Source organism: Bos indicus, chromosome 7 (genome assembly GCF_029378745.1).
Source record: "Bos indicus isolate NIAB-ARS_2022 breed Sahiwal x Tharparkar chromosome 7, NIAB-ARS_B.indTharparkar_mat_pri_1.0, whole genome shotgun sequence".
Lineage (NCBI taxonomy): Eukaryota > Metazoa > Chordata > Mammalia > Artiodactyla > Bovidae > Bos > Bos indicus.
The window spans coordinates 20,358,791-20,384,372 of NC_091766.1; the positions used below are offsets into that span (position 1 = coordinate 20,358,791).

The following is a 25,582-nucleotide window of genomic DNA, read 5'->3' on the forward strand; positions in this document are numbered from 1 at the left end:
ACAGGCACACAGGGAGAATGGCATGTGAAAATGAAGGCAGAAATCTGGTTGATACAAGGATTTCCAGCACCACCGGAAGCTGGGAGATTTGCATCAGATTCCTAGTCACAGCCTCAGGAGGAGCCGGCTCTGCCAACAACACCTTGATCTCAGACTTCTGGCCTCTAGGACTGTGAGAAAATACATTTCTGTTTTTTAAGCACATTATTTCGGCAGCCCTAACAAATACAGTTCCCAATGAATACAGACCTCTAATGATGTTAATAAAGCTCCCTAGATTTTTCTTTATTATTATTATTTGCCACACTGCACAGCATGTGGGATCTTAGTTCCCTGACCAGAGATCAAACTCAGGCCCCTTGCATTGGAAGCGTGGGGTCTTAACCACTGGACCACCAGGAAAATCCCTAAAGCTCCCTAGTTTTTAATGCTAATAAGCTTATACTCAATATTGATTCATTTAATCCTCACAACAACCCCACAAAGGAGCTGTTAGCATCGTCCTTGTTCTGCAGATGAGGGGTTGCAGTACCAAGAGGGGAAGCGACTTGCCCAGGGTCACACAGTGGAACATCAGAGGCACTGTGAACTGTGTGCCAACCACTTGGATACAACTACCTGGAATTTGTATCTTTTCTAAAAATTTCTCCTAGGGCCTATGGGGAGGACCACAGGCCCTTGCTTTACCTCGCCCTGAAAGGAACCTTAAAATAGTCTCACCTTTCTGAGATAATCTGGGACTGGATCCAATGGTGAAGAGGCCATGGAGCACATTTCAGTTGGGGATTGGGGGTCTGGTTTGCTGTGTCCTAGTCCTAGAGTGACCCTCCCAGGGAACTCTCAGCCCAGCCAGTGCCCACGATGGGTGAGCCTCTTCTCAGAGATTCCAACCCTGGTTACCCTCACCCCACACACCAGACTTGTCCACCATAAAAGTGTGTATGTTAGTCTCTCAGTCATGTCCGACTCTTTTGTGACCCCATGGACTGTAGCCCACCAGGCTCCCCTGTCCATGAGATTTCCCAGACAAGAATACTGGAGTGGGTTGCCATTTCCTTCTCCAGGGGATCTTCCTCACCCAGGGATAGAACCAGGGTCTTCTGCATTGTAGACAGATTCTTTACCATCTGAACCACTAGGGAAGCCCCATGATAAGAGTAGGGCCAGGTATTCAGCAAAACACACCTCAAGCCCCATGCTGGCCAAGCCCTGGAGTTCTGTAGAGGTGAGGTGAGTCAAGAAGGCAGCCCTACCTCCAAGAACCAATTGCCCAAAAGGCTCAACCCTATGATTTCCTTCACACCCACCCTTATTTTCAAAGTCTGGACAAAGGTTGACCTCTTGACACCCAAGGTGGAGCACCCAAGGGACTAATGGAGGGGGGTGGGTCTTTGGAAAACAAGAGATTTCCTCAATGTATGAAAGCAGTCTACCAACTGATCTATCTCATCATGCTTGCTCTTTGTAGGGAGGGAGCTCCCTGTCACTGCTGCTTAAGCAAGCAGAAGATCCCCTAGAGAGGAAATTTCTTTGCTGGGAAATCCTGAGGATCCCTCCTCTCGCCAAGATCCTCTGTTCTCTGCTCCAAGATCAGGGCTTTTGGGATTTCATGAATCAAAGTTGTAACAATGCTAGTATGATAATAATTGAAGTCCAGTGAGTGCCAAGCATCTTACAGGGACATCACTCATATGAACCCTTTGAACCCTCAGCCCAGCCCAAAAGAAAGAATTGATACCATTGTATCTTTCTTGTCATTTTAAGATGAGGAAACTGAAACACCAGACAGACATTGAGTTGTCTGCCCAAAGTCACACAGAGGTGGGATTTGAACCCTTGAAGTTTAACCCCAGTCCTAATCCTTCTGCACCACAATATCCCCCATTATTATAAGATAATGATAATAGTGCCAGTAAACAGCCAACTCACTGAGCCCCTAGGCCAGTTGCTGTCCTAGGTACTTTACTTCACACCCTCCTTTTCTCTGCAAGAATCCTGTGGGGGGGTGGATGTGATGCACAGTATGGAGGAACTGAAGTTCAGAGAGGTAAAGTGACTTGCCTATAACTGCACAGCAGGTAAGGGGTGGGGATGGAATTTGAAGCCAGGAATATCTGATGCTGAGGGCTTCCCTCCCATCCACTGCACCTCTAGGATTTTGGTCCCTGGAGTACAGAGTGGCAGAGGCACCCAATTCTACCATCTTCCATAAAACTCACTTCAAACCTTTCATACTCCAAGACAAAGGTGGCCTTAAGTGTTTCCATGAAAAGACCCTTCTGGGCCATGGACAATCTAGACACCAATTGTTTGATGCATGAATAAACTGAATCATTAACGATACAGGCTTCCCAAAAGTGGAGCCCCACGGTGACCCCACAGAGCCTTCAATGGTGGGGAGAAGAGTGTCCACCTTATAGATGAGGAGGCTGAAGTTCCCAGTGGCCCAGGTCACCCACAGAAATGACAGGGCTGGGACTTAAGCCCATATCTGCATGACCCATGACAAAGGGCTCTTCCCCCAGCCCACAAGGATGCTCCTCTCTCCAGTCCTGGAGATGCTCCTGAGAAAGGGAGCAGAAGTAGCCATGGTCCCTTCACGGCAACAGGTCTCTGTTCAGCTGGGGCTCTGGGGACAACACTTTGACTGATGGGAGATGCTAAGGTTCCCAGGCTGGGTAGAGACAGAGATGGACACACCTCCCTGTGTGTCATCAGCCTGGAAGACAGAGTGAGGGATACAGGGCTGGGGGAAGCCCAGAAGATGAGGAGCATCTTCAGGCACTCAATAGTGATCCCCCTAGAAAAGATACATCCACTCCAGGAATCTGTGAATGGGACCTGATCTGGAAAAAGGGTCTTTGCAGATGTAATCAAGGATCTTGACATGAGGTCATTTTGGACAACCAGGTGGACCCCAATCCAATGCCAAGCATCCTTATTTGAGACAAAAGAGGAGAGACAGATGGAAGGACAGGGGAAGATGAAAGCAGAGACTGGACGGATACAGACACAAGCCAAGAGATGTATGGAGCCTCCAGAAGCTGGAAGAGGCCAAAGGGACCCTCCCTGAGCCTCCGGAGGGAGCAGAGCTTTGATCTCAGACTTCTGCCCTTCAGGGCTGAGAATCTGTGGTCATTTGTAACGGCCACCCCAGCAAACCAGTACAGATGGGAACCCAGGAGGAGAAGCGGTTTAGAAGGAAGACGTGGAACCCAATTTGGGCCCTGCTGAATCTGAGGGTTTGCAGGTCTTTATGGAAAGGACCCTCCAGGACTGACTAAAAAACCCCCCAAGTGGCCCAGGAAGATGTACCAGCTGTGTACATGGAGCCAAGCTCTGCTGAAGCCCCTCCCCCATCATCCCTGGAGCTTCACACTACTTTTATCCTCATGTTACAGGTGAGCAAACCCGTGTTCAGAGATGCTGAGCCGCTTTCTTGATGTCACACAGCAAGTCGGAAACAACCCCTGCTACTAAAGGCAAACTGGGGGTGGCTAAAGGGCTTCTGAGTCCCAGAAAATTCCACAGCACTGGGGATGACTTAGGTCTTGGGAGCCTAATACCCTGATTTAATGAACTAACAACAACAAAAAAATGTTTTAAAGATGAAAACAGGGAATTCCCTGGAAGTCCAGTGGTTAAAACTCTGTACTCTCACTGTGGAGGGCCTGGGTTCAATCCCTAGTCAGGGAACTAAGATTCCACAAGCCATGCAGTGTGACCAAGAAAGAGACAAAACAAACAAAACCCCACCAAGAAAACACAAAATAAACTCAAAAAATAAATAAAAGGAAAAACTATTTTTCTTTTTACTATTCATAGCTGTCATGTTCAGGCATAAGTCTGGGATATTTGTCACTTCCCAGGGAGCTTGACACGTCTAGGAACTGATCCTGATGGACACTGGTGTGTCCCTGTCTGCACCCTGGTCCCAGATACACCTGGCCTCTCGCTGACCTGCCTTTGAATTTGCCATTTCCTTGGTCCATACGTCCTCACCCTCATCTTTACCTGGCTCATTTCTCCTCAACCTGCAGGTCCCAGCTGAGTCACTCTTCCTCCAGGAAATCTCCTCATCCCCGACTGATGCTGGGGCAGGAGGACTGGCGACAGGTAGCGTGCATGTCACTGATGTGTCCCCAGTGCTCAGCGTTGGCCCATTACACAGCCCGTGCCCAGGAAGAATTTGACCACTGTACATGGTCTCCATCCTAGTTCAGCCCCACCTGGACTGCTCATTTCTCCTCCCCACTGGTCCCCGGCTCCGCCCTCGTCCCCCCATTATGTCCTCCCCAGAGAAGCCACGAGAGGGCGCCTATGAGCGCCTGAGTCAGGCCCCGCCCCTCCTTTGCCCACAGCCCTCCAGGGTTCCCACCTCCCTGAGGGAAATGCCCAAGTCCTTCCACAAGGCCCTGCACAACTAGCTCCTTCCTCTCCCTGCCCTCCTCTCCTTCCTCTCTCTCCCTCGCTCACTCTGCTCCAGACACACAGACCTCTTGACTGTTCTCCACACACCAGGAATGGTCCTGCCCCAGGGTCTTTGCATGAGCTGTTCTGGGATGTATTTCCCCTCTGATCTCTGCAGTTTACTCTCTTACTTACTTAAGGTCTTGGCTCAAATGTCACCTCCCCCAGTGAAACCTCCTTGGAGTACTCCGTTTCAAATGACAGTCCTCAAACATGCCCCCCTCCCCGTTCTATATTTTCCAGTACCCTTAGAACCATCTCAAATGTCACTTTTTTTTCCCCTTGTTTCTCCCCTACTGAAATGTCACTCCAAGAGGATGGGGGGGGGGGGGGGCAGGTTTTTCAGTTTTGGGTCCCTAGTACCTAAATAGTGTCAGACACACAGTAGGTGCTCAGTAAATACTTACTGCAAAATGAATGATTTTGCTTCCAAGATGACCTGCTAATATCAAGACCACCTTGTGGGCAACGACCCCATTGATATGTTTTCCTGCCTCCCCTCCCCCACCACGCCCAGCATGGGGTCAGTCAGTATTTCCGAAGTACCGATCATGCGCCAGGTGTGCAGGGAAAACAGAGGCAGGAAAGACAACCTGTTTCATTTCTCTCTAATCCCCAACATCTCCCCTCCCCAGCTATAACCAACTGTGTGAACCTCTCATCTCAAACCCTTTTGAGCCCACCCCCTCACCACACACTGACACCCCTAATTCTAGTTCTTTAAATTCAGCTCTAATCTGGTGACTAAAGATGGGATCTAACCCTGCCCAATGCCTTCCTGCTGTGTGCTCTAGGGCCAGCCACTTAACTTCTCTGAGCCTCCACTTTCTCATCCATAAAATGACAACATCATCCACTCAGCACTATAGGCGACACTCCCTTCTGCTGTGTGGCCACCTCTCCACCACCCCTGCCCCTGGCTGCCCTCTCCATCTCCTCCTCCATCCTCTCATCCTGAAGCAGTCCCCCACTTAACTGGGAACAGAGGGGCTGATGGACCCCACTCCCCTATTCACTGTCCCTCCCTCCACTTATGAACTCATTGGCTCCTGTCCAGGAGGGCAAGACCTAGGACCCAGGGCTCATGCTTCATCAGGCACACTGTTCTAGCCTTACCTCTATCTCCCTGGCTGCTGCTCCTTAGCCTCTGTTGCTGCCTCCTCCTCTGTCCCCACGTTACAAACAGGGCTTCTCAGGGTTCATCTGGACCTATGACTTTCTGCCTGCACCCATGTCGACTGCTCCCATGGATTTAGTCACCATCGCTGCACCAGTGGTTACTCCATCAGGGCACCCACCCATCCATCCACCCATTCGCCTGTCCATCCATCCACCCATCCATCTGTCCATCCTTATATCTATCCATCCATTCACCCATCCTTCTATCCATTCATTATCATCCATTCATGTATCCATCCATCATTCACTCATTTACCCATTCATCCATCCACCCACACATCAAGCTATCAAGCTATCTCTCCATCCACCCATCCATCCATCCACCCATCCATCTATGCATCCACCCATCCATCCGCTGAGTTTCAGGCACTCACTGTTCTGGGCACTGGAGACATAGCAGTGAACACAAAAGGCAAAAATACCTCATCTTAATAGGGCTTCTAGTCTACTGGGAGGAGAGAAACACAAATAAAATAAATAAACTCTATGGTATGTCAGAAGTTTTCATTTTCACAGAGGTAAAAAAAAAGGAAGCAGGAAAGAGGGATGTGGAGTGTTGGAGAGTGGCTGAGATTATAAATCAGGTCCACAGGATGACTTCACTGAGAAGGTGGGGTTTACAGAGGATAGGGAGGAGGTGTGGTCCAGACAGTGGGCAAAGCCTGTGCAAAGGCCCTGGGGCAGGACCATTCCTGGTGTACTGAAGGAACAGCAAGGAGCTTGTGTGTCTGGAGCAGAGTGAGAGAGGGAAAGAGATGGAGGAGGGGAGAGGTCATAAAGGCGGGGAGAGGTCATAAAGGGCCTTGTGGGCTGTGGGGAGGACTTGGGGTTTTACCGTTGGGCAGGTGGGAGCCCTGGAGGACTGTGAGCAGAGGAGGGGTGAGGCCTGACTCAGGTGCTCACAGGGACCTTCAGCTTGCTGGGAGAAGTTCAGACTGTGGCTGGTGAGGGTGGGAGCTGGGAGATCAGGGGAGAGGAGACTAAGCTAGTCCAGGGGATGTGATGGGGTAGACAGAGGAGTGGGGAGACATGAGTGGACTGGAGAGGTTTAGAAGGCAGAGCCATCAGGAGGGAGGGATAGGGGAGCAGAGGTGTGAGACAGGGAGAGTCAGGGTGACTCTGCGGTCCTGTTCTGACACACTGAGGGCTTATCTCCATGACACTACGCTGACCACCAACTGCTCAGGCCAGAATGTTAGTGTGATCCTAGATCAGAATCCCCCTCGGCACTGCTGGCATCCAGGCTGGGTCATCCTCTGTGTGTGTGTGGGGGTGCTGTCCTGGCCACTGTGGGGATGGAGCAGCACCCCTGGCCCCACCCAAAGCCAGGAGCCCCCTCAGTCATGACCACCACAGATATCCCCAGACATTGCCCAGTGTTCCCTGGTTAAGGATCGCCCTGGGTGAGGCCCACTTCACCAGATCCCTCCCTATTGGATCCCAGCAAGAGATGATGATTTGACTTTTTAAATCACTACACATCACCACTCTTAGGACTGCTCAGCGTTCTGTCCACTTTCTCATAGTGCATCGCACTCCTCTTGGTCACACAGTAGGTCTGGTTCACTCAAAGGTGGCACATAGCAGGGACTCAAAAAAAAAAACAAAAACCAGTTGAGAGAAGGGGTGGGTAAGTAGGTGAATAAACAACCTTGCAGCTCTGCCTAACCACATGGGGTAGCTCTGCTGTTGCTGCTGCTGCTAAGTCTCTTCAGTCGTGTCCGACTCTGTTTGATCCCATAGACGGCAGCCCACCAGGCTCCCCTGTCCCTGGGATTCTCTAGGCAAGAACACTGGAGTGGGTTGCCATTTCCTTCTCCAGTGCATGAAAGTGAAAAGTGAAGGTGAAGTTGCTCAGTCGTGTCCGACTCTTAGTGACCTCATGGACTGCACCTTACCAGGCTCCTCCATCCATGGGATTTTCCAGGCAAGAGTACTGGAGTGGGGTGCCATTGCCTTTTCCAGGGGTAGCTCTAGATGACGACAAATCCCTTCCAGCATAGACACTGCTGTGATGAACTTGTTGTGTGTCCTTGGGGAGGTGCTCTCCCCTCTCTGAGCCTGCACTTCCCACATATATCATTTTGCTCTGGAGACCCCTAGCTGGGGCGGGAATGAGGCCTCGGGTTCCTCCTCCTAGCAGAGGGTCAGGGACAAGGATGTGATGAGTGCCCCCTTCTCACCTCTCGGATGTGGGGAACTCCACCCCCGAAGGTTGCTGGGGGAAGCCAGAGGACTGGTGAGGGAGCTCACACAATCTACCCTTGTGGCACCTCCAGGCAACCTGCCACCTTTCAGAAGTCCCTCAGAGGAGCTGAGCTCACCTGTGGTGGCAGAAATGTCCAGCCACGTTCTGGGACTCTTTGTGCCTCAGTCTCCCCACCTCAAAAACGGAGGACCCAGAGTTCACTTTCCCCAGATTCAGAGCTCCCTAAAGGACCCTGACCTTCCCCTACCCACAGCCCTCCAGGGCTCCCACCAATCTACCTGTAAAAGCTCAAAGTCCCCTCCCTGCCCTTCCCTCCTCCCTCTCTCCTGCTGACTCACTCTGCTCTAACCCCGTTCTCCCAATGCTGCAAACTTATTCTGACCTCAGGACCTTTGCACATGCTGTGCCCACTTCCTGGCATGCCTTTCTCTTGGCTTTAGAACAACCTTTTTCATCTGCCATGCAGGGCTCATCCCAGATGTCACCTCCTGACATCTTTGGTCACCCGCAGTAAGTTTTCACCCTTCAACACACATCCCTCTTTACTTCCTCCATAGCAACTTGCTCCTACTCAAGTCTTAGCTGTTTGCTCATTTAGTGTCAATCCCTCTTCTCTCCCAGACTGATTTGCGTCCTCCCAAACCAGGCACAATGCCTGGCACACCCCAGAGACTGGACAGAGGTTGTTAACTGTCTGGCTACCTGACCATTTATTAACACCAATGATGTGCAAGACGCTATTGACAGGGATTGTGTTAACTCTGTCATTATTTGCATTCTACAAATTAATGCTAATTCTTACAACTACTCTGTAAGAGAACTCTCAATACTCCTTCTCTTTTACAAGTGAGGATGCTAAGGCTCAGGAAAGATAAGGCGGCTTGTCCAAGATCACACAGAAATGAAAAGCAGAGTCAGGAATAGAAACAAAGCCTCTTGGGCTGCAAAGCTGATGGTCATTCCCATTCCCCTGATGGGGAGGAAGGTGGTAAATGTTGAGAAGGTATCCACCCAGCCACCCACTCACCCATCCATCCACCCATCTACAAATGCATACCTCCATCCATCCACCCACCTACCCATGCATCCCTCCATCCATCCACCCACCTACCCATGCATCCCTCCATCAATCCACCCGTCTACCCATGCATCCCTCCATCCATCCACCCGTCTTCCATGCATCCATTCCTCCATCCTTCCAGCCATCCATCCACTCCCTTAGTCCAGTCCTCTATGCTTCTATTCCTCCATTCTCCATCATCTGTCTACCCAACCATCTTTCCATCTATCATTCCTCCATCCATCCATCCATCTATTCATCCACCCATTCATCCACCTAGATATCTATCAGTCCATTCAGCCTTTCATCCACCTACCCACACTTGCATCCAGCAATCCACTTATCCACCCACCAAGTCATCACCATCCATCCATTCATGCCTGTAGCCGTCTACACATCATCTGTTGGCCAGGCCACACCCAAGCACCCCCTCACCCTCTCATCCTCTCCTTCCCCTAGGCCTTTGTTCATCCACATGCTCCACTTCAAAATGGTGAACAGGACACGGTCCCTACCCTCACAGAACTTACATGTCAGTGATGATCACCATGACCCCAGATCAACAGGACTATTGCTAGGTCCATGTCTTCCAAACTTAGCAGCCCCTCCCTCTGGCCCTGGTCACCTTCAATCCAAGGAGAACAAGGAACCCTGGATGGCTTTCACCTTGAGTCTACATCTCCACGATCACATCTCTTTCCCTACTTCCCTTATTTATTTTCCAAGGTGGGTCAAGTCTCAGGCTGGGAGACTATTTTGTTGTGTGACTTGGGTGTGGGTGTTGCCTGTCTCTGAGCCCCAATTCCTTGTCTATCCATGGGGGAGGGGCTGGTTCTCTAAGAACCATTGTGACCTAAGCATGTGTCTGTTTATTTGTGTCCTTTTCATCCCACACTGTGAGCCTCAACCCCAAGGGGAAGCTTCTGTTGTATCCGCCCAGGTGTGTGAGAAGTGTGCATATTACAGATAAGGCTAGGAGGCTGGCAAGAGGCTGATGGTAGCAATGACAGTTAACAGGACATGAAGCTTTCTTTCCACACGGGTCTGAGATCCTCCTCTGCTCTAAATTCTTCCATGGCTCCCCAGTGTCCTCAGTAAAGATCCAAGCTCAGTGCAGCATAAGAGGCCCTTCAGGGTTGAGTCCCTGACTTCAAGGTTGACTCCCTGGCCTCAACTACCATGCCTCACCTAATTCCTCCTCGACTCCAGCTGTGCTCCTTCACACCTCCAGGCCTTTGCAAACCCAGTTCCCTCTGCCCACATCCACGAGGACAGAGACAGTCACCTGGCTGGCTCACTGCTGTGTTTCACATCCACCATAGGGCTCAGAACATAGAAAGCGCTTCTGTGAATAAACACATGAAATGCTTTCTCCACCTAGCAAATTCCTATTCACCCTTCAAAGCCCCAGTTCTAATCCCCCTCCTCCACCCAGCTGGATTCCCTAGGCAGAGCCTTCAACTCCCTATCCAGTTCTCTCAACACTGCACCCCTTCCCTTTGAAACACCCTGACCATTCCAGCTGTAGGTGCCAATGTGTAGCTCTGCTCATTAGGGGGGTCTCAGATCTCTCTTGCCTAGTACAAGGCCCCAGAAGGCTTTCAGGAAGTGTTGGCTAAATGAATGAGTGTGGTCCTACTGAGTGCTCCTAATGGCCAGGGTCTCATCAGCCAATATCAGGGTTTAAAGAGACAGCAAATGTCATCAAAAGGGAACCATGGGGCTCCCAGGACCCTCTGCTGTTTCCCCACCAAGGCAAAACTCCATCCACTCCTAACCTGGAGGGTCTTTGCACATGCTCTGCCAGGATCACCTTTCCCCATCAACAGATCCTTCAGGTCTCAGCTTAGTAGCATAACAAGCATAGGCTCTGCGCCCAGCCCTGTGTCAAGAGCTTTAACCACTATTCTGGCCCTCATCTCCCTTAACTCTCCTCAAGATGGGAGGCCCCACTGGTCTCACAACTCTTTTACAGATGACAACACTGAGCCTTGAAAAGTTGAAGGCAGCTGCCCAAGTTTCCATAGCCAAGAAGATGCAGAGAAACCAGACATCCTAACTGCTCTCCCTTATCAACTGCCTCCTCCAGGAAGCCCTCCTGGGCTCCACACCTGCAGCAGCTGGGGCCTCCTCTGGATTGTCCCTGCGGATGTGCGTCCACCATCTCAGCCCTGACATCAATGCCTTGGAACTTCCGGTTCCTAACTGTGTGGGCCCCCCCTCCCCGCCGCCCCCCCCCCAACTCCCCCGCAGCACATCACCACCAAATGGGATCTGGGGGTGGGAGGAGTCTGGGAGAGGATATTTCTCTATTTTGCCAACACTGTATCCTGGGTCTGGAAGAAATAGTGGTTCCATTAATAGATGGCTTCACAGCCTGTTGACTCCATCATGCCCCCCAGGAATTCCTGTTTGCCTGCACTCTCAGACCCGCACACAACAGGCGCTCAACCAATGCACTCTGCCTAACGGAAGGCAGAAAGGATGTCATGGTCACCCATAAGGTCCCCAGGGCCTCATAAAAGCCTGTTAGCCCCCTGAGGATGGAGTGGTTGGGGAAACTAAGGCATGGAGGGAGGCGTGCCCAGCTCGAAGCCACACAGCCAGCCCTGGTGGCTTGCCCCCCGCCCCCTCCCTGCCCACCCGCCGCTGTCCCCTCCCTTCGTCCCTCCTCACCGGGCAGCGCCTGCCGGCCGCCCAGCCCGCCGGCTCCCTGGGGCTGGCACGTCACACACGGAATTTCATGCCTGGAGCTCGGCGTGCTCCAGCCTCTCCCCCCACCCTCCGTCACCCCCCAACCGCCAGCCGAGCAGCTGGTGCTCCCATGGAAACTGCAGGCCCCCACCCGGCACCCCCCCTCCTTACCGGCCCCCTTCACAACCTCCGCTTTAAGACAAATATTGTCATTAACATGCAAATGCATATACGATTACCATAAAGGGGGCCGCGCAGCGGTGGCGGACGAAGCGATAGCGGGCTCCTGCCCCGGGCAGGGCGGGTATTAATATTCAAGCCGATCGCGCGAGAGAGGGCCCGAGCCACATCAGGCACCTGGGAGGAAGGGAGGGCATGTGTACCCAGCCCTCTCCGAGGGAGGGTCCCAGAGGGGGCCCGTCCCCCCAGCAGGTGGCTGGAGGGGACTATGACGGGACCCTGATCAGTGGGAGCCCCTCCAATTCCTGGCCTGAGCCCCTGGCTGGGCTGGGGGCACCAGGCAAGGCCTTTCTCTAGATGAGGCGCAGATCTGAGCAGAGGGGAAGCAGTCTCTTGGCCTCCCTGCCCCCCCAACTCTCTCCCCAACTCCCGCCCTCTCTCTGCCTTCCCCTGTGGGTGGGGATGGGGGGAGGCTTCGTCAGTCTCCCCCTCCCTCTGTCTCTGTGTATCTCTCTCCTCTGCTCTTGCCAAGCCTCTCCACCTCTGTCTCTGTCTCCATCTCTCGATCTTAAAAACAAAAACAGCCAGCACCCATGGGTCTGCGCTCTTCCAGAGAAACCTCCACTTCTTCCCTGCCTTTCTCTTGGTCCCAGCAGGGAGGCCCCCCGCACAGACCCTTAGGAATGGGGGTGCCCCCACCTCACCCCTGGCTGGTGGCTGTCAGATGTCATAGCCCCACCCCCTCCCTTCCCCTCCCCAGCACCACCCCTGGGGAAGGTGGGGGTCCCGGCTCAGCTTGTCACTCCTTCACCCCACAGATACACTTCTGCTTCTTTGGCCTGGGTGGGAGACAGGTGTGTGACAGCTGGGTGAGGGGCACCTCTGGTCAGTCCTTGGGACCCAGTATTTGCCCCTCCAGCCTCAGTTTCCCTTCCACATGAAATGCACAGATGCTCACAAGCCTGTGGGAGTCACGATCCCATCAGCAGCAATCAACCAGGCCCCCCATTGTAAAAATTAAGGGTGAGACAGTGATCATGGGAATAATGCAATACTGGATGTCCATTCTCCTGCTGGCTGCAGGGGCCACAGGGCCACAGTCAGTGTTCTCAGCGCCCCTGGTGCCCAGCCTCCAGGGGCCCCCCAAGGCTCTCTAGGGATTTCTCTCCACAACCTGAGGTCCACATTCCCACCCCTGGGCTCTCAGCCAGCACCCTCAGTAGGCACCCTGCACCCTGCAGGTTCCCCAGAAACAAAACCAGATGAGTGTTAGCAGGAGGTGCCTGGACCTCCCCACGCATCATTCCACTTCCCTTTGGCTGAGGCCCAGAGAGTGACAGCCACTGGCCAGAAGTCACACAGCTAAGCACCCCCACAGCAGGCCTCCAGCCCAGCTTCTGGCCCTTGAGACAACTCCCATCTTCAACACCCCCTCAACTCCCTCCCACAGATAAAGTCCTACCAGGCCCAGCACAGGTGGGATAAGGAGGAGCCTCCATTGGTGTCCTGAGGGCACTGGGTTGGACAGGTGGATATGGAGAGAAGGCCCTCCACTCAATTACCCCCAGGCCCTATATCTGGGGCTCCAACCTGCCTAGGGCTCCTGCAAAGTGGATGTGAGGGACACCCAGCTCCTTAATTTTCACCCTCCAAGGAAAGACTGCAAATGGGAAACACACTGAGGCACCCCCTAGTCCCAACATTCTCCAGCCAGAAAAAAAAAAACCTGCATTCATGAGACCCTGTTCTGTCGACAACAGGTAAACTGAGGCTCTCAGGTCAGTGAAAATCCAGCCAGTCTCTCCCTTACCCTTCTGTGGGGGTGGTAGGGTTCTCCAGGAGAGATTTAAAAATGAGAAAAGACGGGAGGACCGCCGGGTGGCTCCATCTCCCCACGCCCCATCTGTCTCCGAGACCCAGAGCTCGCCAGCAGCCTTTCATTCAATGTTTGGGGGGGGCACGTGGACACCACCTCCATCAGAATCTTTCTAGAAATGAGCCCTTCGGACACACTGGGGGTTCGGGTTGTGGAAAGACCCCTCACACAGCTGTGGATCCCTCAGCTTGACTCATGGGTGAGCACAAGCCCTTTGCCCTCCTAGGCCACAGGGAGCGGTTAGATTTTCCAGGCCGGTTTTTTTTTTTTTTGGGTGATGGTTGGATTTGAAAGAGATGGGGGATGGGAGGAGCTGCTTTCCTCCCCCTGGGTATCAGCTGGAGGGGCTAGCTGAAGTGGCAGGCCTGGACTTCAACCCACCAGATCCTCCCTATGGCCAGTCCCAACCCATCATTCACTGATTCATTCATTTGTTCATTATTCATTCATTCAACAAACACGTATTCATGCTTACCATGCCTGCCACACAGAGAGGAAGATGGGGATGAATGCAGTCTGAAATAGGTCACGGGCCCTGATCCAACCCCAAGGCCCCTCCAGGGTCTCACCGAGGGTGTCAGCACAAAGTCTTCACCGTCCCCACCCCTCAGTCCCCATCCCCTGCCAGGAGAACTGCCAGGGCCACCCCAATCCAGACACTGTGCCGTGATCTGAGCCCAGGGCTGGGGCCACAGTCCCCAGCACCCCCTGTCAGCATGCCAACAGAGAATCAGGTGGCAGGGAGGCAGGCAGGCCTTCCCACCCGACCTGCCTCCTCTGCTGGGCTCACAGGTCGCCCACACCTCCCTGTCCACCCCAGGATCTGGGCTCTGCCAGATGGACAGCCCAAGCTCATCATCTTTGGCCTCAGCCCTCAACACACTGCTAACAGGCTTGGCCAGTTTTAACTTGAGCCAAAGGTGGAGGCGGCAGTCTGGGTGCGGAGGGGGCGGTGGGTGGCACAGAGAAATGGAGGGGGAATGCTGATCCAAACAGAGAGGGTGGGCATGGGGGAGGGTACACGGTAGCCTTTGAACCACCCAAGAGGCCGGTGCTCCCCCTGACTGGCTTAGCTGCCTGCACCCCCACCCCCCCACCCGCTTTCTTTGTAGTTACCGATTAGCCCGAGATCCTGAGCATCCGTGTCCCCCGCGGCCGGCTGGACCTGCCCCGCCGGCCTGGCTTTGTGCAAATGACCAAAGCAATGAAATCCAGTGGTGCAAACTTCCCCGACGGGCCTGGGGAGGCCGAATGAATGGAGGGGGGGTGCACAGGGAGGGGTGGCAGTGTTTAGGCAGCTTCCCAGCAAAGGGGCAAGAAAGAGTGGGTGAGGGAGGAAGGACGGGGTGGGGGTCTAGAGGGAATGAGAGGGAGAGGGAGAGAGGGAAGGATGCTGGGGCGGGGAGGATGGGAGGAAGGGGGAGATGAGAGAGGAGAGAAAAGGGAAGAGGAGAGAGAGGGAGAGGGAGAGAGAGACAGAGAGAGAGAATGCCGGAAGGTGGGGAGGGAGGGAGTGGGGGCGGAGGAGGGGAGGGGGCCAGCTCGGATCTGTCAGCTGCACCCCCAGAGGGGGGAGGAGGGGTGGGTAGACCGGGGTTGGGGGGGAAGAAATGATGCCGTGGCAGAGGCAAGCGGAGGGAGGAGGTGAGGAGAGGAAGGTTGGTGGCGGGGAGAAGATGCCGGAAGGTGGGGTGGGGAGGCCGAGGGAGGAGAGGGGAGGGGAGGGGAGCGAGCCGGGCGCCCACCTTTGTGCATGCCCGTGTAGGGGTCTTTGAGCACCGTGAGCTCATAGATGCGGCCGAACTGCTCGAAGAGTGGCTTGAGGTCCTTCTCGTCCAGGTTTCGCGGGATCTGGCCCACGAAGAGCTTGATGGCGTCCAGGTCCTTCGTGCCGTCGGGCTGCCCCCCGGGGGGCTCGGGCCCGCTGCTGCCCACGGGCGAGGGCCGCGGCTGCAGGAGCTGCTGCTGCTGCCGGCGCGCCTCGCTCTCCGTCAGGCGGGCCATGGCGGGCGAAGGCGGGCGGCGGGCGCGGGACCGAGCCGGCGGCGGCGGCGGCGGGCGGCGGGCGGACTCGCAGCTGGAGCGACGGACACCGCCTCCCGCCTCCCTCCCGCCGGGTCCCCGCGCCCTCCTCCCTCCTCCGCGCGCCCGCTCGCGCCAGCATCAGGACCACAAAAGGGCGGCTCCGCAGCGGCCCCTGGCGGCCAGAGAGCTCCTCGCCGCGGCGGCGCCCCCGCGCGCAGCGTCTATCCCGAATCGCACTTGAACATCCTGCATCCCACACATCCGGCATCCTTCCTGGCCGCCCTGTCCCAGCCGGAAAACTGAGGCCAGCGGGCTCGTAACCCCTGCCTTCTGGGTGGGTGACGGCAAATCTTTAGGCAGGACCGACCGGGCTTCGAGGTGGCTCGAGGTCTTCCCACTGATAACACCAGGAAAAACACAAAAAGTAGCACACAGTTCTACGGGGCGCTCACTTGGCTTTTACAGGACTGTCCATGGAATGGTTAAGCAGACAGAATAATAACATTAATAATAATAAAAATAATAGCAACAAGAAGGAGTATTTTGATAATACTATGCTCAGCACTTTTACGTTTGTAACTTACGGAATAGAAACAGCGATCATTGTGTTATATCCTCAGCGACACTTTTGGTCACACTTGCCACGGGCACATACTGTTCAAAATATATAGAAAGAAATGGATGCATTTGAGCCAAGTGCTCTATGGGCATCACGCCATCCCTGCTAAAACTCTCCATCAAAACCCAAGGAGGTTGTCACCTCACACTGGCCATCATCAAAAAGCCTACAAATAATAAATGCTAGAGAGGGTGTGGATAGAAGGGACCCCTCCTACACTGTTGGTGGGAATGTAAATTGGAGCAGTCACTATGGAGAACAGTATGGAGGTTCCTCAAGAAGCTGAAAATAGATCTATCATATGATCCAGCAATCCCATTCTTGGGCATATATTTGGAGAAAACTTGAATTTGAAAAGATACATGCATTCCAAAGATACATAGCAGCACTATTTACAATAGCCAAGAAATGGAAGCAAGCTAGATGTCCATCAACAGATGAATGGGTAAAGAAGATGTGGTATGTACGTCTGTGTGTATACACACACACACACACACACACACACACACACACACACACACCAGAATACTACTCAGCCATAAAAAAGAATGAAATAATGCCATTTGCAGCAACGTGGATGGACCTAGAGATTCTCATAGTAAGTGAAGTAAGTCAGGCAGAGAAAAACAAATATCATATGATATCACTTAAATGTGGAATCAAAACAAAATGAGGCAAATGAACTTATTTACAAAACAGACTCACAGATATAGGAAACAAATTTATGGTTACTAAATGGAAAGGGGGGTATAAGTTAGGAATTTGGGATTAGTAGATACAATAAATTATATTATCTATATTAGTAGATATATTAGTATTATATTATTTATATTAGTAGATATATATCTATGTTATATCTATATAGATATATATAATATATATATAATTAGTAAATATAGAAAATAGATAACAACAAGAACCTACTCTATAATACAGGGAACTATATATATTCAATATTTTGTAACAATTTATAATGGAAAAGAATTTGAAAAAGAATATATACATATACATATGTACACAGCCACTTTGCTGTACACCTGAAACTAACACAGCATTGTAAATCAACTACAATTCAATATAAAAAAATATCCAAAGATGTCTCCAAATTAAAGCCTGAGTTTCCTGCAGCACCTCCCTGCCCTCCCCTCCACCTTCTCTCTCCCTTGCTCAGTCTGCTCCAGACACATGCACCACTTCACTGGTGCCCCAACACATGAGCTGTGGTGCTGCCTCAGGGCCTTTGCACAACTGTGCCTGGAATGCCCTTCGCCCAGTCCGCTCCTTCAGTCTCCCATCACTTTCTGTGTCTACCTGATCTAAAATCATTTAGCCACCATTACTTCTTTTCTCAGGCTTCCTTTTTCTTCCATAGCATTTATACTCATGATAATTTAATTAATTTAATTCTCTGTTCAGTTCAATCACTCACTCATGTCTGACTCTTTGCAACCCCATGGACTGTAGCACACCAGGTTTCCTTGTCCATCACCAACTCCTGGAACTTGCTCAAACTCATGTCCATTGAGTCGGGGATGCCATCCAACTATCTCATCCTCTGTCATCCCCTTCTCCTCCTGCCTTCAATCTTTCCCAGCATCAGGGTCTTTTCAAATGAGTCAGTTCTTTGCATCATTATATATTGATTGATTGATTGATAAGTCACTTTGCTCTCTTTCCAACACCAGGCTCTGTTCTCAGTGCTTGACTCAATCCACAGCACAATGCCTGGGATGAGTACAGACAAATAAACCAGATACCTTATTATTATTAGCCATGCTGCAAGGCGTGTGGGCTCTTAGTTTCCCCACCAGGGATAGCCCTCCGCAGAGTCTTAACCACTAGTCCACGAGGGAAGCCCCTAAACCAGATACTTTGGACTGTGTTCAATGCAATGGAGGAAACAGAAGTAGAGAGATGGCTTTAGGAGGCAAATTCAGGGAAGGCTTAGAGAGGATGGCCTTTAAGAATGAAAAGGCAGATGCAAAGGCCCTGAGGCAGGGTTGGAGGAACTGGGGTCAGAGGTTGTAAGATAAAAAGCACCACACAGCCACTGGAGGGGTCAGTCTACTGACCCTGACTTTAGTTTAAATGTATTTTCTTTGTTTTTTGTTTTTTCTTAATACAGAAGGCTTCTTTTCTCTCTCTCTCTCTCTCTCTCTCTCTCTCTCTCTCTCTCTCTCTCTCTCGTTTTTTACAATTTATTTTTTGGTCATGTAGCATGTGGGATCTTAGTCCCCTGATCCAGGATCAAACTCATGCCCCTGCAGTGGAAGCATGGAGTCTTAACCACTGGACCACCAGCGAAGTCCCTCTTTTTTTTTTTTTTGAAACAAAAACAGGATCAGTCATAGTGCTGTAATGAGCCAAAGGAAAAATCAGTAATTCTGATTCTATTTAAAATGTTGACCTTTTTGTTCATCATGGATTTTTTTCAGCATTATTTTTAGTTTTTGAAAACTATTATATTAAAATATTCTCTATTTTTCTCTATCCTTAAAGTTTGCTCCTCAGTAGAGGTCACCCTCATAGCAAGCATAAGAGGTGGGTAATGTTACTATACCTACTTTACAGAGGGGGAAACTGAGGCCCAGAGAGGTCAAGTCACTTGGGCAAGGTCACACACTGAGACTGCTGGGATATGAACCCACATGCTTCCCACAGTCCCACAGCATCTTCCCCATGTTTTAGACAGCCAAGCTCCAATTTCCTTATTTGCCAAGTTAGGACTAAAGAGGGTGAAGCCCCTGGCATGGATTCAGTGATGCTAATAGGTGAGGCTCAGCATAAAACCAGGAGCACCTTTAGCATTCAATAAATGGCTGTTACCCTGCCTGATACCAGCAGCCACCCCAAGACAGGATTGAGGGAGGAGCAGAACCTGGGTAAGGGATCCAGTGTCCTCCTAGAACACCCCACCCCTTGACCCTGCACCCCTGGTTCTCAGCTCAGCCTGGGGCTGAGCTGGTGGTGCTGGGCTGGAGACAGGCTCTGTCTCCATGGAGACAGGATGCTGAAGCCCTGTGGCCCTCTGATATGCTGGGAGAGTCATTTAAAAGAATAAAAATAAAACCCCACCAGCTCTCTTGTGAGTCAAAGAGGCATTTTCCTCAGCCTCTTTCTCCCACTGGGGATAAGGAGTGGGGAAGAGCCCAGTATAACTTGAGTCTGAACTCCATGATCTAAAATTCAGTAACTGTGTGTGATCAGTCGTGTCCAACTCTTAGTGACCCCCATGGACTGTAGCCCACCAGGTTCCTCTGTCCATGGAATTCTCCAGGCAACATTAGTGGAGTGGGTTGCCATTTCCTTTTCCAGGGGAATCTTCCTGATCCAGGGATCAAACGCTCATCTATTGCATCTCCCACACTGGCAGGAGAATTCTTTACCACTAGCATCCCACCTCCTGAGCAATCTTCACCCCTGGCGTTTATTCCCTGACACACATCAGCCATATCAGGGAACAGGTCATGGCAGAGAAAACCAAGACTGTGTAGCTGAGGGCACCTAGAACACTTGAGGCTGACTTTGATTTTATTATCAGCAGAGGAAAGCTGGTCACACCGGCTTCGTGGCAGGAGGTCCTTGGTCTGGGCTGTTACTTAAAAGACAGTGAGGGTGGGAACAGAGCCTGATGGGGAATCTGGGGCTGAGTTACTTCCCAGCCGGTTGACTGGCTCTCAGGATCTGCTGTCAAAAACCTGCCCGAGGACCTTTGCACAGTCTCCCAGAATAGAGTTTCTCAAAATAATTAAACAGACTTAATTTATCTTAAAGGAAAACTCCCTACAGTTGGGATCAGGTCATTCTCTGTGCAGGGGAGGTGGGGGGTGCTGTTGAGCAGCTTCCCTGCCCCACCCTCTTGGTGCCAAGGGCACCCCCAGTTGTGACAGTTGTCCCTAGATGTGGCCCAGGGTCCAAGGTGAGAACTGCTGATGTGAATGGGTAAGGTGCTTACTTTGGCTTACCTTGGCAGAGGGGCCAGACTGGGATCAGGGGGGCAGTGTCCAGGCGGCACTGCCCCTCAGATGTGCAGGAGACCACCTGGGCAGGCATTCCCTTGAAAACACAGAACCGCCCCCAACCCCATGGGTATGATGAGGGGCATGGGACTCTATTTCAAACCAGTCTCCAAGTGAGGGGCAGCAAAGGTGTGAGGAGACAGCCACTGTGTCCCCGTCTCGACGTTTACAGGCAAGACTCTCATTTCACGGGGTGTGGGTTCATTTCACAGGGCGTGGGTGTGATGACGACTGAGCCCATGAAGGGAAATGTCCTTTCTGGGTCCTGGTCTTGCCATCCTTGGTTTGGGGGTTCATCCGGTGGTGGTGGGAGGGTCAGCCAGTGGGACTGGGGGCCCAGCCTGGAGCACCAGTGCCAGTGGTCTCTGCACTGCCAGCCCAAGTGTCATCCTGGGTAAAGGTCAGCCATGCCCCGTCCCCTTGGACCCTGTGTCCTTCGGCCTCATCCCTTCAGTGCCCCCAAGACCCTCATTGTCCAGGCTGTGTACACCTCCTCTGGCACATCCCCAGAGATGTGCCCATCCGACAGGGCTTAGGGGCTCAGGGTTTGTCCCCCAGAAACACTGTACCACAGTCCCCACCCGCCCGAGATGCCTCCTGCCTTCACACATTTAAGGATACAAGGCACCCGGGGCTGTCCAGGGCTCAGTGCCCCCAGCCCCTCTGCCCTCCCTCTGCTGGGATGGAACTGCCCAGATCCTCTCTGACCCTCGCCATTTGGCTTCAGGGATGGGAAAAGGTTTTTCATCGAGCCAACCCCTTGCTGCCCCCTGTCTCAGCAAACCGCACTCCCTGGACACAGCCAGGGGGTGGGGGTGGGGGGAATCTGAAACACAACTCTGTCACCCCCTGAGCAAATCTCTCTCCCGTGCGGAGGTGGGGGAAGAAAAGGAGGGGCTGGAAATAGGAGTAGGGACCCAGCCATGCACCCCTCAGTGATCATGGTCTCTTCCCCCCATCCCTCCTCTGCTGTGGCTCTGCCCCTTTGGCCCTAGGAGTGGACACCTGCCCCTCAGGGCTTCTTCCTTCCTCTTCTGAGCCTGGGAACAAGAGGGCCTGGGTGTTGAACTAGGGAGTTTGTCAGAGGATCTTCCCCCTCCCCAAGTTAGAATGAGAAAGAGATGAATAAATGCTCTTTTCTGAATGAGCTAGCCTTACTGTGTTTCTGTAACTCGCCATCAAAACGGCATGAGAGTCTGTATTGCAGGATTCCATTTCTGTGAAATGTTCAGAACAGGCAGAATCCAGAGACATACAGTGCGTTTGTGGTTACCAGGGGCTGGGACAGAGGCTGGGGAGGTGACTGCTCATGAGAGCAGGGTTTCCTTTCAGGAGTGGGATAGGACGTTCTGGAATTAGATGGAGCTGACAGATACACAGCTCTGTGAATGGACTAAAACCCACTGAACTATACACATTGAAATGGCAAATGTTATGGTGTGTAAATGTATCTCAATAAGACTTAAAAAAAGAAAAATAAAAAAGGTGGGAGACTTCCCTGGTGGTCCAGGGGTTAAGATTCTGCACTCCCACCTGGGGGACACGGGTTCAATCCCCAGCTGGGGAACTAGGATCCCACATGCTGCAGGACGCAGCCAAATAATAAAAAAATATATATTTTTAAAAGTGACTGCCAGCAGCGTCCTGTTGCCAAGGGACCTTAAGGCAAGATACTTCTCCTGCCCAGAAACCCTTTTGTCCTCTGCAAACTGGACATAGATGCAAGTATGTGATCCTGACCCGTGCCTTTAGCAGAGGAATGGAAGGAGGGTCCCCGCTGGGCACCAGGTCCCGGTGGTTTCAAGCAGGAGCTGTCAGTGGTTGCCGACCCTTGGACTAAAGGATCAACCTTCAACTTGCTCATTAATCACAAAGGGGGAACAGTGACTCTCTTGTGGGACACCCAGCAGACACATCGCCCTGAGCTTGGCAATGACACCCCCACTTCATTCCTGGTTCCTGTACCAGCGCCCCCTGTACCCCTGCTCCTCCTCTCCCTTAATTTTTTTCTGGACCTTCTGTAGGTCAAATATGATTAAAATTATCAATAACTCTCAGAACTGAGGCTGAAATGTCAAAAGAAGCCAAGGATGTGTGTGTGTGTGTGTGTGTGTGTGTGTGTGTTAGTCACTCAGTTGTGTCCAACTCTTTGCAGCCCCATGGACTGTAGCCCGCCAATGGAATTCTCCAGGCAAGACTACTGGAGTGGGTAGCCACTTCCATTCTCCAGGGGATCTTCCCGAACCAGGGATCGAACCTGGGTCTCCTACATTGCAGTCAGACTCTTTACTGTCTGAGCCACTTGGGAAGCTCCTGAACTGAGGCTGAAATGTCCAAAGCAGCCCAGGACGTGTGTCCCCTGCAAAAGGACTGTACCACCAGTCTGTTCTGGTAGCTGCCAGATGTGTCCTATGGTGAGAAAGGGGAGAAACCAGAGGGCAGTGGACCCCCCACAGTGGGGGCCTGTGGACTTCTGGGGGGCTGGAACAGTAAGCATTTGAGGGTTTGTGGCCCCTGCAGTGAGAAAACAGCTGAGGGTGATTCACAGCTGGGTGAGTCTGGTTGTGGCCATGTGCCAATAAAGCTTTATTTACAAAGATGGGCAGTGGGCCAGACACAGTCAAGGGCCACAGTTCTCTGGCATCTGGTTAAACACACTCCCTCCTGAGAAGCACCTATGAAGGCTTGTGATGGTATGAACATCAGCAGGGCGCCAGTAGATAAGCCATTGTCCCTTCTGAGTTCAGAATACTACACAGCAGGGAAAAGGAGCATGGAGTGTAAGTGAGAGATACCAAAACAAGAGTTAATGCAAGAGAAGGACAGTACAATGTGACTCACAGATGTGTAGGCCACACACAAGCAAAGCTGAATATTGTGTACATATCCATAAACAAGACGCTTGTTTCTTGTAAGGAAAGCTATGACAAACCTAGACAGCATATTAAAAAGCAGAGGCATCACTTTGCCAATAAAGGTCTGTCTAATCAAAGCTATGATTTTTCCAGTAGTCATGTACAGGTGTGAGAGCTGGACCATAAAGAAGGCTGAATGCCGAAGAATTGATGCTTTCAAACTGTGGTGCTGGAGAAGACTTTTGAGAGTCCTTTGGACTGCAAGGAGATCAAACCAGCCAATCCAAAAGGAAATCAACCCTGAATATTCATTGGAAGGACTGATGCTGAAGCTGAAGCTCCAATAGTTTAGCCACCTGATAAGAAGGGCCAACTCATTGGAAAAGACCCTGATACTGAGAAAGGTTAAAGGCAGAAGAAGGGGACAACAGAGGATGAGATGGTTAGATAGCATCATTGATTCAATTCAATGGACATGAGTTTGAGCAAACTCTGGGAGATAGTGGAGGACAGAGGAGGCTGGTGTGCTGCAGTCCACGGGATTGCAGACTTGGACATGACTGAGTGGCTGAACAACAACATAACCTTAAACACACACATAAACATTTTTAAGAGTGAGAAAGTTACAGTGGGAGATGCCTCTGTGCAGAAAGAGGAGAGACCAAGGTGGTTTCACCAGATGCTCTTCCTGCTTTATAGCCTTAAAACACAGACCCTGGAAAGAGATCGATGCCACTGGGGTCCCAGTAGGGGACTGCACTTTTGCCCAAATCATTTGCTGCTGCCCAGGGTTGATGGAGACCTGCGGTCATGTTCACTGATGCTCAGGGAGCCCACAGAACAGGGTCATCTTCCCAACTGTCCCCTGGGAGTCAGTGGCCTTGCCGCAGCCCTCCTCTCCTCTGCCCTTCCTTCCCCACAGCTTCCCATCACTCTCACAGCATGCAGCAAATGCCCACCAACTCCCCAGGGGCCTCTTGTGCCCCACCTCCTTCCTCTCTCCCCCTCCATCACTGCCCCACCCACACAGGCCCCCTCCTCACTGCTCCTGCAACTCGCCAGGCCTGGTCCTGCCCCAGGGCCTTTGCACGGGCTGTGCACTCTGCTTGGACCACTGTCCTGAATTTCCATATGGCTTAGTCCCTCCTGTCACCCTGATTTCACTCAAAAGCCCGCTCATATCCACCTGGGAGGTTTATTTTTACTCCAGTGGACCGCAGGCCCCAGGGTCTCTGCTTGGCAGCTGCATCTGTATGCCCAGCAGGGCACCTGGCACATGCTGGGGAAATACAGGCTGACTCCACAGTTGAATGAGACTGATCTGCAGTGGCGGGACCAGAGGGCACCTGGGGACAAGGAGGCCACAGGGAGGGGTCATGGATGGAAGCCAGGAGCGCTGAGGGCGATGCATACACCATGCCTTCCATGTGGCAATGGTTCCATGGGTGTAACATGTGTGCACCTCTCACCGCCTAACATGCCTACGGACAGAAATACTGTTTTCACACGTGGATCTCATTTCCAGAATGTGACTTGGTGTACACCCATGTACACACACCACATACCCAGGGTGGACATGACGGGGAAACACCAGCACATACATAACGGCAGCTGTGTCTGCCTGCCGGTGTTGTTGTGGTTTTCATGTTTTTGGTTATAATGGGCAGAGTTTCGTGGAAAAGGAAGAGGAAGTTAACAGCCTGTGTTGAAATAAGGGAAGGGGCTGGCTTTTCCCCTGAAACGTGGGGAGTTTTACCTGAGTTCGAGCTGGAGCCAGAGCCACCTTCCAGCCTCGGGGTAGTGGTGTGGGGGACATGAGGGTCTGAGAAGAGGCGGCAGTGACATTGACCCTGAAGATGGGAGTCACTATGAAGACTTGAGCAACTGTGGTCAGGCCCACAGAGGTCCAGCCCCTCCTCTGGGTCCAGGGAACCCAGCCCCCTTCTCCCCTCATGTGTTCCCCACCTGGACAAGCATAGCCCCCTGACCTGCTGGGGGTACCCACTCCCAGTCTGCCTTCCCCAAAGCTGCCACCAGAGGGCGCCCGTGAGCACCTGAGTCCAAGCCCTCCTCTGCCCACAGCTCCCCCGAGGCTCCCACCTCCTGGGGTCAAGGATCTCACAGCCCTCTTTCTTGGCTGAAGCCGTGGAGTTCAAGCCACACCCCCTGTACTGCCTACCTCCCCCCCCCCCACCGGCTTCCTCTCCCCGTTGCACACGTCTCTGTACTCTGCTCTCTGCTCCCCAAAACCAAAGCCCCTGAGGCAGGAACCCTGACACAAAGGCACAGAACGGTGTGGACAGGCAGAAGCCAACAGGGACAGGCCCCAGATCAGGGGTCCCCCCCAGTGGAGCTCAGGAAGCAGGCAGACCCCTCGGGAGCTCCCAGGCCCAGAG

The 25,582-nt window shown here is 52.3% G+C and overlaps 1 protein-coding gene across 5 annotated transcripts in view; it reads right to left on the reverse strand.

Annotated features, from left to right (window-relative positions):
- Nucleotides 1-15,686, reverse strand: part of CELF5 (CUGBP Elav-like family member 5) — a 51,352-nt gene extending 35,666 nt beyond the window's left edge. For 4 of the 5 annotated variants that reach the window (XM_070793141.1, XM_070793143.1, XM_070793140.1 and 1 more), the window contains exon 1: nucleotides 15,414-15,686. In XM_070793141.1, coding sequence (XP_070649242.1) covers nucleotides 15,414-15,672 — 259 coding nt within the window. In that variant the 5' untranslated portion in view covers nucleotides 15,673-15,686. Of the gene's footprint in view, nucleotides 1-4,014; nucleotides 4,230-15,413 lie in introns of those variants that run through there. The other variant, XM_070793142.1, reaches the window with a different exon arrangement.
- Between the last annotated feature and the right edge of the window lie 9,896 nt (nucleotides 15,687-25,582).